Source organism: Cervus canadensis, chromosome 25, assembly GCF_019320065.1.
Source record: "Cervus canadensis isolate Bull #8, Minnesota chromosome 25, ASM1932006v1, whole genome shotgun sequence".
NCBI lineage: Eukaryota > Metazoa > Chordata > Mammalia > Artiodactyla > Cervidae > Cervus > Cervus canadensis.
In genome coordinates this window covers 52515116-52531914 of record NC_057410.1, presented here as the reverse complement: position 1 = coordinate 52531914, position 16799 = coordinate 52515116, and the positions used below count along the sequence as shown (strand labels likewise).

The following is a 16799-nucleotide window of genomic DNA, read 5'->3' as shown; positions in this document are numbered from 1 at the left end:
CAGAAGAAGAAAAGCTTTGCTTTATTCTGATTATTCTCTTTATTAAGCACTCAGAAAATACAGATATATAGAAGAAAGAGACTAAAAATCACAGATAATCCCACAGAGATAGCACTGTAATATATATCCTTTTAGATTTTTTCTATACATCGATATACATAAGCAATTTAAAATTTTTTACTAAAATGGTGTGACTCTATCCATACTGCTTTATGGTCTAGCTTATTTTTTCCTACTTAAAGAATATATGGTGGTCACATTTCCTGATCAGTAAAGATTAACATTATCATAGTGAATGTATATCATAATTTACTTAATCCTTGATCACTTTACCTTACAACCCAATATTTTCCAATTTTTCTCCATTATAAATAACAGTGTGATAAACATTCTTTAAAATTGCTTTATCAAAGAGTATACTTTTTCTAAAGATTTCAGAACTTACTGCCAAATTATACTCCAGAATGCTCTGGATACCAGAGTTTACTATTCTAATGGCAAAGCAGACAAGTGCTCACCCCTCCCACCCCACCTTTGACAACTCTTAGTATTAACAGACTTTTTACTCTTTGCGGTTCTGATTGCTATTCAGTGTCTAGTTAAAGCAAGACTGCTGGGGTCCAGCCCCGGCGGAGTCCAGGGGTTCCCTTCGGATGAGCGGCGTCAGCGAAGAAAAGAAAGCGAGTAGAGTCTTGGTTGAGTGCAGAATCAAGACTCAATACCACAGAATTTAAGAAGCAGTGTAACACTGTTTTTGCACTTTGAAATATTCAAACAAGTCCAGCAGTAACATAGAAAGTTACAGTTTCTCTTTCAGCCTTTCTCTGTTCCCTTCTCTTTTTCGGAAGTAACCTTTGCTAACATTAAAGTGTGTCGTTCCAGAGCTTGTTGTCTGTTATTTTACACAAATAAGAGTGGACACAACTGAAGTGACTTAGCGTATATAGCACACACCGAGACACTTTTAAAAAATATAAGTGTCATTATCTTATATATAATTGGGAGTTTTTTCCATGTATGCCTGTCTGTTTAACCTGCCTCTCAACTTCTGAGTTCTGTTCTCCGTAGAATGAACATTGCAGGTTGTAATTGATAATTTCTTTCTGTGGTCATTTAGGTTCATACCTTCCTTTTCCTCCTCTCAGCTCTACCATCCACCATGTTATAAATAATAGTATTGTGAATGTTCTTATGCATATCTTTGTGTCCATCTGTGAGTAAATCTGTATGCTTTAAAATTTAATTTTTCATTTCTATACAAACAGTACAGCATTGTCTCCCACCACTCCTTAACTCAGACTGTCCCTAGTCTTTGCCTTCTGCTTCATGCTAGTCTGGTGTTTAACAGCTGTTTCATTGAAGGCCATCTTAGATTTTTTGAGATCAGAACTTCTCTTGTGATCTTGATTACTGAAAGGACTCTTTCTTGACTTGATATAAGTCTGTACCAGAAGCGGTTAACAAAACAGGAGAAGTAATAAAAGTAATGTGGGAACTTTGTAGTGCAGTGGCTAAGAGAACCGTTCTCTGGTGTCAGACTGCCTGGGTTTCAGACTCTACACCACTCCTTAACCACTCCTTACTATATGTGTCTTCAACTTTAGGCAAGTTATTTAACCTCTTTCAGATTTCTCAGCCCATAAATACTCTCCTCATCCTAATGATGTAGTTATAATAATATAGAACCTATGATTTTTGTAAGGATTAAGCTATAACATGGAATTGTTGGTTCATAAATGTTCCATAAAGGTCCTCTGGGGGGTGATGATGGTGAGCTTTGTTGCTCGTCCTACATCCTTGGTCCCTATGCTGTTCAGTCACCCAAAGCCAGACATTCTGGAGTGCAAAGTCAGGTGGGCCTTAGGAAGCACTGATGTTAATAAAGTTAGTGGATACGATGGATTTCCAGTGTGTGTGTTAGTCGCTAGGTCGTGTCTGACTCTTTGTGACCCCATGGGCCCAGGAGCCTGCCAAGCTCCTCTGTCCATGGAATTCTCTAAGCAAGAATATAGGAGTGGGTTGCTGTTCCCTTCTCCAGGGGATCTTTCAGACCCAGGGATCAAACCTAGGTCTCCTGTATTGCAGGCAGATTCTTTACCGTCTGAGCCACCAGGGAAGCCCAGTAGAATTCCAGTAGAGCTGTTGGAAACCCTAAAGGATGATGCCTTTAGACATCAAGGTGTTGCAGTCAGTATGTCAGCAAATCTGGAAGAGCCATCAGTGGCTAAAGGATTGGACAAGGTCAATCCTCATCCCAGTTCCCAACAAGGGTAGTACTAAAGAATGTGCTAATCATTGGGTAATTGCCCTCATCTCCCATGCTAGTAAGGTCATGCTTAAAATCTTGCATGCTTCAGCATTATGCGAACCAAGAACGTCCAGATGTCCAAGCTGGGTTTAGAAAATGAAGTGAAACCAGAGATCAAATTACCAACATTTGCTGGATGATAGAGAAGGCAAGGGAATTCCAGAAAGACATCTACCTCTGTTTCATTGTTTATGCTAAAGCCTTTGACTGTGTGGCTCATAACAAACTGTGGAAAACTCTTAAAGAAATGGGAATACCAGACCATCTTACCTGTCTCCTGAGAAACCTGTATGCAGGTCAAGAAGCAACAGTTAAAACCATGTATGGAACAACTGTTTGGTTCAAGATTGAGAGAAGAGTACGCCAGAGCTGTCTGCTGTCACCCTGTTTTTGTTTAACCTATAGACTGAGGACATCCTGACAAATGCCGGGCTGAGTGAGTTAAAGCTGGAATCAAGATAGGCGGGAGAAACGTCAGCAACCTCAGATATGCGGGTAATGCTACTATAATGGCAGAAAGTGAGGATCAACTAAAGAGCCTCTTGGTGATGGTGAAGGAGGAGAGTGAAGAGCTGGCTTAAAACTAAATATTAAAAAAAACTAAGGTCATGGCATCTGGCCACATTACTTCATGGCAAATAGAAGGGGAAAAGGTGAAAGTAGTGACAGTTTTCCTCTTGGGTTCCAGAATCACTGTGACGGTGACTGCAGCCATGAAATCTGAAGGCAATTGCTTCTTGGCAGGAAAACTGACAAACCTAGACAATGTGTTGAAAAACAGAGGTATTACTTTGCTGACAAAGGTCCATATAGTCATGGCTGTGGGCTTCCCAGTGGTCATGTATGGTTGTAAGAGCTGGACTGTAAAGGCAGAACACCAAAAAATTGATGCCTTTGTTTGGACTGTGGTGCTGGAAATGACTCCTGAAAGTCCCTTGGATAGCAGGGAGATCAAACCAGTCAATCTTAAGGGAAATCAGTTCTGAAAACTTGTTGAAAGGACCAATGCTGAAGCTGGAATTCTGGGATTTTGGTCATCTGATGCGAATAGCCGGCTTATTGGAAAAGTCCCTGAGACTGGGAAAGATTGAGGACAGAAGGAGAAGAGGGTGTCAGAGGATGAGATGGCTGGATGGCATCACCAGTGCAATGGAAATGAACTTGGGCAAACTGCGTTAGATGGTGAGGGACAGGGAGTCCTGGCGTGCTGCAGCCCATGGGTTTGCAGAGTCCGACACAACTGGTGGTTGAACAACAACAACAAGTGCTATTTTGAATAGTGTGATTGTATTGATAAAAGATCTACATAAATAGAAAGTAGACTGTATTCCAAACTTATGTCAAAATTACTTCGGTCTGGGAGTGACTGTTTTATTTTCCTTTTACTTATTTTCATAATGAAAAGTAATTTTTACTGGTTTGAAATGGGTCGGAAATAGAATCTTAATATATCAGATAATGCTTTTAGCAAACAAGATTTAACTTTATAACCATCTCGTTTACTTAGGAGGTAACTGGTCTCCCCTGTACTCCTGTGGGACGTGGTACTGGGACCTGTCTTCTGTGCTCAGTCCCTCAGGCGTGTCCACCTCTCTGCCACCCCAGGGACTGCAGCCGGCCAGGCTCCTCTGTCCATGGGGTTCTCCAGGCAAGAGTACTGGAGTGGGTTGCCATGCCCTCCTCCAGGGCATCTTCCCAACCCAGGGATCGAACCCAGGTTTCCTGCATTGTGGGTGGATTCTTGACTGTCTGAGCCACCAGGGAAGCCTGTCATAGTCTTATACTTACCTTTTTATATGCTGTTACATATAGAGGCACTCAGCAAGTGTTTATGAGCTTAAACTAGTTCTGATCATCCCAAGAAGGCCTCATTATTACTTTTTAATATTCCCATGTTATTCCATGAATTTCTAGGCCATTGTGCTACAAAAGCACACCAAAATAAACTTACAGTAAAAACATACGCTATTACAGGAATGGTTAGAAATCATTAACTCCTCATTATATTTCATGTTCTTGTTTTTAATATTTTCAGGTTGAACCCAATACTTTGCTTAATGTTTGTTAAAAATATGTTATGTGAAATTTGCATGTAGTGTCACACAACAATTAGCTTGACATCTTTGTCTAAGGAGAAGATCAAGATTGTGATTACATATCACCAGACTTGCATGAGTAACAAAGCAAATTCCTTTCTAATTTATGTTTGAAGTGTTTTTAAGTCTCAATAATATTTTTAAGATAATACACTTTTTGGAGAAGGAAATGGCAACCCACTCCAGTGTTCTTGCCTGGAAAAATCCATGGACAGAGGAGTCTGGCGGGCTGAAGTCCATGGGATTACATGACTGAGCATGTTTTCACGAGGGTGGAGGAAGATGGGTTGGTAGCAATAAACTGGTAGAACTAAAAAAAAAAAGATAATACAGTTTTATATGAAATAATCAAAAACTTGGTTCAGGCATTATAGAAAAATATCTCTTAAATATTTTAAGACAAACATTGAGATAGTACTGCATAAAAATGGTTTGATTAATCTTATTTTTGCTGTTTCAGATTATATATGAACAGGAAGGGGTCTATATTCACTCATCTTTGGGAAAGACCAATGACCAGGACAGCTTGATTTCAGGAATATTACGTGTTTTAGAAAAGGTATGTTTCTAGTAAATGACTTTATTTAACAGTTGTTTGTTTAAATAAATTTTTAAAAATAATTGTTTAAATTAATAGTAATTGGGACATTATCAGCAAGTTTGAATTTTACTTGTAAGAGAAAATTATATAATTGAACAGTGGTTGTAAATTTAACATGAAAGTGATGTTAGAAATAAAATGCTTCAGATAAGCCAGTAAAATGCATGGAATATTTTTAAATTTACTATGGAAAAGTTGCAGTAATATAATTTTTTATAATGAAAATTGGAATTTTGAAATCTGCATATTGTTTGTTGTCAAATAGTGGTTGTTTACATATGATATGCATGTTAAGGTGCTAATAAATTTAAAAGGTTAAAAATTCATTTTGGGGGCTTCCCTGGTAGTCCGATAGTTAAGAATCTGAGCTTCCAATGCAGAGGAAGTGGGTTCAAGCCCTGGTCAGGGAACTAAGGTCCTGCATGTCTTGTGGTGCAGCCCCCTCAAAAAATTTCACTTTTGGTTCAGGGAATTAACCATAGGTGACTGAAAAATAAGATATTGCTGAAGAGTAAATATGGTTAATAATTTTTTTTTCTAGGATGCTGAAGTAATAGTGGATTGGAGACCACTGGATGATGCATTAGATTCTTCTAGTATTCTCTATGCTGGAAAGGTATTTATGGAAGAAATATATTACTAAAGGAATGATGTTTTTAAATAAAAGCTTTATTAAGATATAATTCATATACCATAAAGTTCACTCTTTTAAAGGACATAATTCAGTTTCTTTAGTATATTTACAGAATTGTATAACTATCACCAATAACCAACTTTAAAACATTTCTATTCCAAAAAAGCAGTCACCTCTCTTTCCCACTTAACTTCAATACTCTTCACTCATTAATTTACTATCTGTCTCTGAGGATTTGCTTATTATGGACATTTTATCTGAGTGGAATCGTATAACATGTAGTTTTATGTGACTGGCTGCTTTCACGTAGCATAATATTTTCAAGGTTCATCCCTGTTCTAGCACCTATCTGTTCTTGCCTTTTCTTCCTTTTTGCTGAATAATACTGCATTTCTGGATATGTGCCGTATTTTGTTCATTCATTCATCAGTTGATGAGCATTTGGGTTGTTTTCATCTTAAGGCTAATCTAAATAATGCTCCTGTGCATGATGAGGTTCAAATTTCTTTGTGGACATATTTTCCTTGAAAACCTAGAAACGGGATAGTTGGATTAATTTATGTTTACTGTGTCTAACGTGTTGCGTCCTCACTGTGGAAGGTAGGGATTTAGCTCTCTTATCTCTAATTCACCCTGAAACTATGGCTCAGTTCTCCACATTTCTTCTCAAAGTATTAGTCACATAGACGATCTGATTTCGCCTTCTTGGAGGCATCTCTTGCAGACTTGTCTTCCACGCTCCTCCTGAACTGGCTGCCCTTTTGGTTTGCTGGGTAGCAGTGCTCTGGCTTCCTCTGGCCTCCTTCCCGTGTTTTACCCCCGTCTCCTGTGCTGTCTTCTCTCCCGGCTTACTCTCTAGCTGGTGCACCTCCGGTGCTTCCCGAGAAAACGCGTGTGTGAGACCAAAGGCATCTCTGTTTTCAGACTTTTTTATCCTATGAACATTTGGGTTGAGCTGTCAATTCTGAATTGATGACTGGCTGGCATAGAATTATAGTTTGAAAATAAATTACCCCCACATTTTTGGAAGTTACTGTCTTTACATTTCACTTATTTTCTTTATTGATGTTAAGTCTAATGTATTCGAATCCTGATCCTTGCTATATTTTTTTCCTCTTTAGAAGCTTTTAGAATTACCTTTTTGTTTCTACTATTCTAGATGTCCTGGAAATGTGCCCTTGTGGTCCTTTTTATCCTCTGTTTGGGTACTTGATAGTCCTTTTTAATATGAAAACTTGTATCTTTTCATTTTTAGAAAATGTTCTTGAATTGTTTAGTGGTGATTTCTTCTTTCTGTCCATTTTCTACTTTCGTTCTTTCTGGAACCCTCTACATGTTTTATATTGGTCCTGTAGTATTTTAATACTTTACTATTTTCTAATTCTTTGTGTATGTTATTTTCTAGGAAATTTCTTTAGTTTTATGTTTCAATTCTTCTGGAACCATTTTCATCTTGGCTGTTTTTTAAATTTTGAATGCATCTTGTTATGTGTCCCCTTTCCCCCCTTTAAAAGAAAACTTGCATCCTATTCTTGGATGTTATTCATCTATGATTCCCTTGTTTCTGAGGAATTTAAGGATAATTTTTTAGATGTTTTCATTTCTGTATATAGTCCACTTTCTCTAATTCACTATCTTTTCCGCTGTTTCATTTAGACTTTTATCATTTATGTAGACACTTGCCTTTGTTTGGTGATCTTTGTACTTGGTGCTAATAAACAGCACACACAAAAAACTGATCATACTCTCTCAGTGTATGGATAGGTTTGTTCATAGTTGGGACTCAGGGCAACCTGGCTAGGCTGTTTGCTTGGGGAATCCCTGATGTTGAAACCTGGGTCTTTTTTCTTGGGCTGGTCATTTGTCAGAGAAGAGTTTACAGATTTCTGCCTGAAGAGGGAAAACTGGATTCTACTGTTCCGGGAACTGAGTGGAGGAAGAGAGCTGGGAGTCTTGCCACTCGTTTGATGAACTTTTGATTCATTCTCCTGTTTTTAGTGTATTATCTCTTTGCTCAGTGTCCCAGGTTTCTTGTAATCCAGAGAGAATCTGTTTTACCTTTTCCAGTGAATAAACCTCCAGCCTTCTGGACTTTTGTTAGTAGTCCTTTTTTTCAGCTTGACCTTTATCCTAGTTTCCAAACGTACCTGATGCACCAGGTCCAAGCCTTCGGGTGGGGTTGGGTTCTGTAAATCCTACTTAGCTTTCCTCTTTATTGGTAGTGATGGTGGTAAAGGTTGCATTTTTTAAATTGGGCAAACAAGGAGGACTCCCTGAGAAGTGACATTTGTGGAAGGACTCTGAGGAAAAAGCACTCCACTTTATAATTTCATTCATTCAGTTTTTTTCCCCCTATTCTTCAGTCTGTTTCTATTCCTTACTAATTTCTTTTGTTTCTTAATAATATATTCCTGTTCCTATAAAATCTTTTTTCCATTTTTGAAAAGAATTACACTAGTAATCCACGTTGTAAAAATTCAAATAATAGAAAGTTGAAGCCCTCCTTGACTAGAACCTCATCCCTCATCTGTCCCTGTTTACTGTGTATCTTTCCAGACTTTTATCAGTACACATTTCCTTCCTTATCTGTATACCTGTCTATATCCATTTATCCATCCATCATCCCTGGTTTTCTCTAGTGTGATTCTAATTATGTATGTTCCATGTAGTTGTTATACTGCATACATTGTTTCATGATTTCCTTTTATTTACTTTTACATATTGAACATAAATACACATGAATAGATATCAATCTTTAAAACTTCTGCCTAGCATTTTATTGGCTACCCCTAGTTTATTTACTTATTCTTTCATTGATGGATAATAAGTTATTTTCAGCTTTTCACTTTTACAAGCAATGTTATGATGAAAATTCTTATATCTGCCTCTTTGTATACATGTTTATTTCTCTAACGTAGATAAAGTTATTGTGAAATATGCATATTTTAAATTTTAATAAATATGACTCCATTTTCATTTCAGTCAGTACTAATTATCACTGTTATCAACAGTGTGAGATAGCATTTCCTCACACTGTCTTCTATATTTTATTTTTTAATTGAAGAGGCATAAAAATTGAAATTCATCTTGCTTTTCTTTGTTTCTGAAGTTGGACTTCTTTCTTTGTCACTTCATGTTTCTTCTTTGATTTGTTTGTTCATGCCATTTCCTTTTCTCTTGATATTTGTTGATTTCTAAGTAAGTTGGTAGGGGTTATATTTGTTTTCTGGATGTTTTTCTGTCATCTTCTATGTATTTTAGAAAGATTTCACAAGTTTTGCTTATCGTTAACTTATGTGTAGTATCTTGTTGACTAGAAGTTAAATTTTTTGATTTAGTCAAATTATTAATGTTGCATTTTAGACTTTTATTTTTTTAGGTTTTTGGTTGTTTTTTTTGCTTTAGTCTCTTTTAAAACAAAATTCTTTAGGACTAAACATGTAGATATGTTATTTGTAGCTTTTAGGTAATTTTGATTAAGAGAAATATAGCAACCAATGATGATGACCTCAATAAGTGGCTACTGTTGGCCGTTTTCCTCAAATAACCAGAAGTCTGGAGGTTTGGAGCTCTTTGCAGTGTTTTTCTTGCTTTTTCTCTATGGTTGTAAGGTGGCTGTTATATTTTTAGCAACATAGCTGCATCGAAAGCAGGAAGTAGGGGCAAAGGGATAAGGCTTTTATTAGGAAAATCAAAGCATTCCCAAGGCCTACTGTTCACTTAGCTTATATTTCTCTGATAACTCTATCTGCAGAAGAGTCTGGACACGCTTTTCTTTTTTTGTTTTCTTGAACAAGGGAGAAAGGATAGCAAATAGTGTTCAATTTTCCCACCAGTGATGTCTGCCACAACCTACAAGCTTAATTTATATAGGAGCTGAGAAGACATTATTGATTAAAGTGAAATTGTAGTCTTAGTCCCTAAATATTTTGTATGTTATAATTATTTTAGGACTCCAGCTCAGTTGTAGAATGGACTCAGGCCCCAAAAGAAAGAGCTCATCGAGTAGCGGAACATCTGAACAGTTACGAAGCAGAGTGGGACATGGTTAATACAGTTTCATTTAAAAAGAAACCACACACTAATGGAGGTATGACTTCAGTCTTTTGAAATCTTAAACTGATTTGCTACAGTATGAACAAAAGTGCAAAGAAAGTGGTTTCATGCTCCTTAGAGGAAGGATGATTTGGTGCCTTGATTAATATGTATAACTCTTATGTTTTTATTCCTTTATCATCTTTTTGTTTCCTTGGTTGTGACTTCATAAAGTACTTGTTCTGTTTGAAGTTATTAATGGCATAAAATAGAAACACTTTAAAAATTGCTTTGGTTGTCTCTCATGTACATTTTTCATAATTCGGTAGAATTTAAAAAAGTCATGTTATTTCATCCTAAAGCACCAGGGGGAGATGGAGTATACCACTAAACCATATCATTCTAATTTCAGTGTTTACTGGGATCATCACAGCTCATTGCAGTCTCCCCGTTATATATATGTTCAGTGGTTGTTCTCCTTTGTATATAAATTTATGTTTGCTGTGTGGTGACTGTCTACATATAGATAACAAGAAAGAACCAAGCCAGCAGTCTGGTAGAACACATACATATACTATCCCAGATACAAGCTAGCTAGCCTGTCTGTGATATGGCCAACTTACTTGTGATCTCTTTAAAAAATATTAAGCACTCTAAAGAGTTAATTTTTTTTTTGTTTTGATTTCTTTGTATTTTGTAACTAATAGGATATTTGATCTTTTAATGATTTTGGTCTGAATTTAGGATTTATTGGCATTTTACTGAAGTCAAAGAGGCTAGCCAAAGTTTACAAGAATATGTATTGCTATGTTCAATATGTATTGCTATGTTTACAAGAATATACATTGCTATGTTTAATATATGTATTGCTATGATAATATAAGTAAAATTGATTTTCATGTGTGGCCTGGGGAATCATTCTCATATACAGTAGTTATACTTTGTACTGTATCATTTCTTGGGAACAGTAGCAATTAAATAGTAAATCACAGGCTTTTTTTTAACAATCAGCTCATGCATATATTAGGCAAACAAAAAATAGCAATTCACATAAACCAACCCTGAAGGTCAAATCTAGAGAAGTTAAAAATCCCTCACATGCTAAATATACTAAAGTCCTGTGGTTTTCTTTTTATAACATTTTTACATTGTTCTGATAAGAACCTTCCCTGTAGAATAGGAATGCCAAAAAAAAGAAAGCATATATGCATGGTGGTTTAGTCCCTAAGGCGTGTCCTACTCTTGTGACCCCATGGACTATAGCCTGCCAGGCTCCTCTGTCCATGGGATTCTTCAGACAAGAATACTAGAGCGGGTTGCCATTTTCTTCTCCAGGGGATCCTCCCAACCCAGGGATCGAACCCACTTCTCTTACACCTCGTACATTGGCAGGCGGGGTTTTTTACCACTAGCGCCACCTGGGAAGCCTATGAGCTAGGGCTAGCTTTCTCTTATAGAAATACAGTAGTCCAAATAGGTGGGATGAAACCTCAAGAAAGAGCCTAGTTATAAAAAGAAAACCACAGAATTTTAGTATATTTAGCATTTGAGGGATTTTTAAGTTCTCTAGATCAGACCTTCAGGATTGGTTGATGTGAATTGCTATTTTTCATTGGCTAATATTATTGCTAAATCCTTGAAAATGAAAAAGTTACAGAAATGAGCAAAATGAGTGAATTTTCAGAATTTCATAAAGGAAATTTTGAAATACATGTTTGAGAAAAATATCTGATAGTAAACATCTTTTTAGATTAATGGTTTTTAACTTTGGCTGTGCATTGAAATCACATGGGGAAGTTAAGCTTTGAAAAAAAGTAAAAAAAAAGTACCAGCTGGGACTTCCCTGGTGGTTCAGTGGTTGGAAGACTCCAGGCTCCCACTGCAGGGCACAGGTTTGATCCCTGGCTGGGGAACTAAGGTCCTACATCCTGGATGCATGGCAGAAAACCCAGAAATCAAGAAAGTACCAGTGCTTGGGTTTCATCCCGCAAATTAAATCATCCTCTGGAGATGGGGCCCAAGCGCCTGTATTCTTCAGAAGTTCTGGTGATTTAGTGTGCAGAGTTGAGTGTGTCTGTGTAACAGTGTACTGCGTAGCTTAGCAAGAAACAGACATAAATACTGCTTGTATATCTTGGCACTGTATGATGGCTTGTAAAGAGCCTTTATTTAGTAGTAATTAAAAGTTAAGGACACATTTTCTTTTTCTCTGTTTTCTCCACTACTTAAAAAATTTTATGATAGCAGTAAGAAATATATTGCACAGTATGCCCCAGTGTGCAAACACATGTACATATTTAACAGAACAAGGAGTTAATGGAGTACGTCTTCCATTTCATCCCATTCCATCTCATTTTAGCCTCATCCAGTCATGTTTCATAAAAACTGCTTCTTAAAACATTTTCTAATCTTAATGTTTCAGAGTTAAAAATTAAGCCATTAAATTTTTGTTCATTTTTGAAAAGCAGTTTTTCAAATAAAGTTTTTAATTTTATTATTATAACCTTCACAATTTTTACTTGTTTTGTGTGACTTACAGAGGCAAACCTTAAAAAAGTCGACTATTGAAAACTTTTTTTAAGTTTATATTTCTTAGGAAATATACTCCTTAGTCTTTGTTTTTATATTCTAGATCAAATGTTTTGAAAATACATCTTTCCAGAACAACAGACTGCCATGATGTTCTGGAAACATATTCAAGTAAAATGTCATGACCTTCATGTTAATTCTGTTTAAGACATACGGAGACTTACTATTTTATTCACTTTTCTTCTGTTTTGGCCAGTTTTCCCATGTCAGTGTGTTGAAGGTATTTTTTACATGTATTTGGCAACATGGTAAGTTCATCAGAACTAATTAGTTTTATTTACCTTTCTCTAAGGAGAAAGAAGGAAATTTTGGGTTAACTCTTGGGTTCTGTTAGTTTTCTTCTGTGACAATTTCTAGTTCTGGCTAGCTTGCATTGGTAGACCAGATTGCACATTACTTTTCTGTTGACTTGGTACTAAGTTGTTATTCTATATAACACACCTTTGAATACCTACTATGTGCTAGTCACTTTTCTAAGCACTGGGCATATAGCTGTGAACAGAATCAAGTTCTTGTTTTCAGGAAACTTACACTCTAGTAAAGGGACTTCTAGAATTGACTTGTAATGTTTCTCTCATCATTTATCAGAGCTTTAAATGAGGAAACGTGTAAGGCATTTTCTGTTGTATTTAGTATGTAATGTGTTTCTCTTCTATTAGCAAGAGAAAATCTGCATAAAATTTTTACTTTGGGAATATGCACAAACTTCTGATAGTTCGTATAGTCTTCATATGTTATTTAATAATCTTCATATGATTTTCTTGCATTACTTTGGATTGAATACTTTTTGTGTAATTTAAGAGCTTAATTTAAAAATTGTATCTAGTTTCTCACTGTTGTTTTGCTGTGAAAATATTTTTGTCTTTGTAGATAATCTAGTAGTATGAATCCTTTCTGGGTAGTCCAGATACATTCATATGTAGGTGACTCATATTGGAATTCTAGAATTGTTCTCATTTTGCTGTTCGTTTGTAATGCTGTTATGAGCCCTGTAATATAAATTCCAGTGAAACATGATGTGTAGTAAAATGGGCATATAGTACTGAGTCTGTTATCAGCCTTGGATATGAGTTCAACATCTGAACAGGAAGTCAGCAGGTCACTGCGTAGATAATTTACTTTAGCCTTTCTGGACTTTCTTTCAAGTGATACTTGTTAAAGGTATCACTTAATCACATGTCCATGAAAGTGTGATGGTGTCTGCATTCCCTGCAAGTAGAGGTTTCTGGAAGGTGTAGATTCCTCTGTGTCAGTTTAGGAGAGTTTGTTGGAGGTGATGGAGCTGTAATGTTCCTGACTATATAGGAAGCTGACATACATTCAGGTCAGTACTGACTGATCTACCCTTTGATTAATTTAAGTTCTGTAAGCAAATATTATCTATGTGGTTTATCTTTGTGAAATTGATAGTGTTGGGACAGAATTAGTGACGATTTTAAATAACAGGATAGTATGACACTTCTTATGAAATAACAGTCAAGAAAGGGTTTTTTAAGATATCAGAAGCTTTCCTGCTTAAGGTCTGAGTTAAAATGTTAAAATGACATTTTTAGATAAGAAATTAATTATAAGTATTGGATAGCATTTTTTCCTTTGTTCTTTACATTTTTATTTAAATAGATGATCTTTAAATTGCTTGTTATTGATTATGATATTATTCACAAACCTAGGATTTTAAGCCTCTCTAAAGAGCCCAGATACTAGGAAATGCTTTATTTTACATAGCTATAGTTTGATTTGAACTGGGGTCTTAATTTAATAAAAGGTTGATTTTAGCAGTGATACTGAATGTGCTCATTCTTTTTGAAGCATTCACAACTTGATTACCTTTCATCCTCAATTTCCCACTATTTTGTGGGGTTTTACAAATGTTAGTCTGTGTATTCACTCCAGTGTTACTTTTTATATTGGCATACTTTTACCTTCACTCAGTGTAGTCTGCTAAAAATAATTGGATGTGAGGAATAAAGGGTGGTTTTTGTTTTAAATGACTGTTGAAGTCCATCATTTGATTTGTTTTTGAGGGAAGTGGAGAGGATGAATATTTATTATTTGCTATATACTTGACACCATAGTAGTTAGTTGACAAGTATTATCTTTTTAATTCTTAGAATAACAATGGGAGGTAAGTATAATTATGTCCATTATACAGATGAAGAAACTAAGGCTCAGAGAGATTCAATTATTTGCCCCAAATCATTGTTAGTAAGATGGTGGTGTTGCAGTTTGAATCCAGCCAACCTGCTTCTAAAGCCACTGTCATTTTGGGGCAAAGCTGATATTTTAAATAAGGATAGCATTTTTTTCAGTTTGTATGCAGTAAGATAATTATTTTAAAGACTGTTCTTTAAAGAAAATGTTTATTGCCATTTCTAATACAGGTGGAAGCCATGGTAATATGAATGCTGCAGTCATTCCCTAGGTTCAACAAATTTCTGTTAGGCAGTCGTGAAGAGTGCTGTCAGTACCTTTTAAAAAGGTGAACAAAAATATTTTGCCCCACTTTCTTGTTTTTAAGATGCTCCAAGTCATAGAAATGGGAAAAGCAAATGGTCATTCCTGTTCAGTTTGACAGACCTGAAATCAATCAAGCAAAACAAAGAGGGTATGGGCTGGTCATATTTGGTATTCTGTCTAAAGGATGACGTCGTTCTCCCTGCTCTGCACTTTCACCAAGGAGACAGCAAACTACTGATTGACTGTCTTGAAAAATATGTGGCATTATGTGAGTAAGTATCAAATTATTTTCTACTTACTGAAACTGGATTGTTGTGTTGGTCCCAAGGCAAACTGTTTTCACTTGTTGTTGGGTATCAGTGACCCATGTGCATATTAGGGGACAAGCAGCTTTGTTCTTTCTGGAATACTGACTGTTTTGGATGAATGAATAACATTTTGCCAATTTAGTGATTTGGGTCTGCAGTGTATCACCTTATTACTCTTTTAAAGAAAAAAAATGGTCCAGTATTTTTAATACACATTTAAATGTATGATGATACATCAGTAGTTAATGGGTTATATATTTACCAATTTTACCTTTTATGTAGTTTCTCTTAAATGTAGAGTTTCGCTTGTAATGTTACAGATTTAAGGCGGGCAAATTTAAGGGCTTTATAAAATTATTCTAAGTGTGAAAGTTAGGGCATTCTCACTTTCCATAAATCTTGTGTCTTAAATTTATTTATGCAGGTGTTTGTGCACATAGTTTTTCTCACTTTCACTCTCCACAAATACATTTTTTATATCTACTGTGTTCTGAGCACTGTGCTGGTTGTTTGATATTTAGAAGAACAAAATAGGCATGTTCCTGGATATCTGCAAGTTTATGGTCTAGTGAAGGTGGCTGATCAGTAAATAGCAGTAAAACTCAAGAACTAAGATGGAGGAAGTACAAGGAAGGGAGGAATGGTACTCCAGTGGGGAGTTGGGTAGGAATCAGGGAAGACTTTCTGGAGGAGGAAATGTTTAGGTTGAAACCTGACAAATGAGTGAACATTAGCACGAAAGGGAGGGAGATACTTAGAGCAGAGATGTTTTAGATAGAGGGAAGAACATGCAGCATGCTGTGATCATGGAACACGGTAGTTCAGTATCACAGGTCTGCACAGTGGGAGAAGGGAGGACACCAGATTTAAGGATGAGGTCAGAGAGCTGAGTAAAGGCCACGGAGTGAAGGCTCTTGTCAGTCATGTTAGCAGGTTGTTCCAGTCATCTAGAGGAGTTAATGGTGGCATGAACTAGGAGAGCAATAGGAAAGAAGTATTGGAACAATATTTAGTGTTAGAGTTTGCGATTGATTGGATATGTGGAGGTGAAAAAAGGGAGAAGTTGAGATTTTTAGGAAGAGATTTTTGTTTGGGAAACTGTAAGGATGATTGTTAACTTTATGAATATTAATGCCCTCGCTTTGATAGAGAAACATCATGCCTAAATGTAGATTATACAAAGCTAGGAGGGATCCAGAAGTTGAGAGTTGCTGCCTGTTTTCGGCTGGAGTTCTCCCTTGCATGTTGACCACCTCTGGCTGGCACTGGGCGTGCTGATGAGTAACTGTAACCATGAGAAAGTCAAATCTGTTTGGTAGAATGTGGGTCTTGGATCTTGAACTGAGAAACTGTCAATAGGCTACCACCCGTGAGGTTAAGTGGATTTCAGAAGGAGCATTGTCATAACTGGGGCAGAAGGCTTGGCTCTTTGGGGGTTTTAGCATCATAGCAAGCTCCTTTCGCTCACTGTTGGGATGTAACTGTTAAGAGTTAGGTAAGTGCTCGCTTCGGCAGCACATATACTAAAATTGGAACGATGCAGAGAAGATTAGTATGGCCCCTGCGCAAGGATGACATGCAAATCCGTGAAGTGTTCCATATTTTTGATAAGGAAGCTGTGGTACATATACACCATGGAATATTACTCAGCCATTAAAAAGAATTCATTTGAATCAGTTCTAATGAGATGCATGAAACTGGAGCCCATTATACAGAGTGAACTAAGCCAGAAAGATAAAGACCAATACAGTATACTAACGCATATATATGG

General features: G+C 36.5%; 1 protein-coding gene and 1 non-coding gene across 3 annotated transcripts in view; both read left to right on the top strand.

Moving 5' to 3' along the window:
- The window catches only part of TBC1D15 (TBC1 domain family member 15), a 73967-nt gene that overhangs the window by 17854 nt on the left and 39314 nt on the right, over positions 1–16799 (top strand). For both annotated transcript variants that reach the window (XM_043446526.1, XM_043446525.1), the window contains exons 2-5: positions 4865–4963; positions 5547–5621; positions 9591–9729; positions 14782–14992. In XM_043446526.1, the coding sequence (XP_043302461.1) occupies positions 4865–4963; positions 5547–5621; positions 9591–9729; positions 14782–14992 (524 nt within the window). The remainder of the gene's footprint in view (positions 1–4864; positions 4964–5546; positions 5622–9590; positions 9730–14781; positions 14993–16799) is intronic.
- On the top strand, positions 16528–16634 carry LOC122427911. Its single transcript, XR_006265602.1, has one exon. It is a non-coding gene; the product is annotated as a U6 spliceosomal RNA (small nuclear RNA).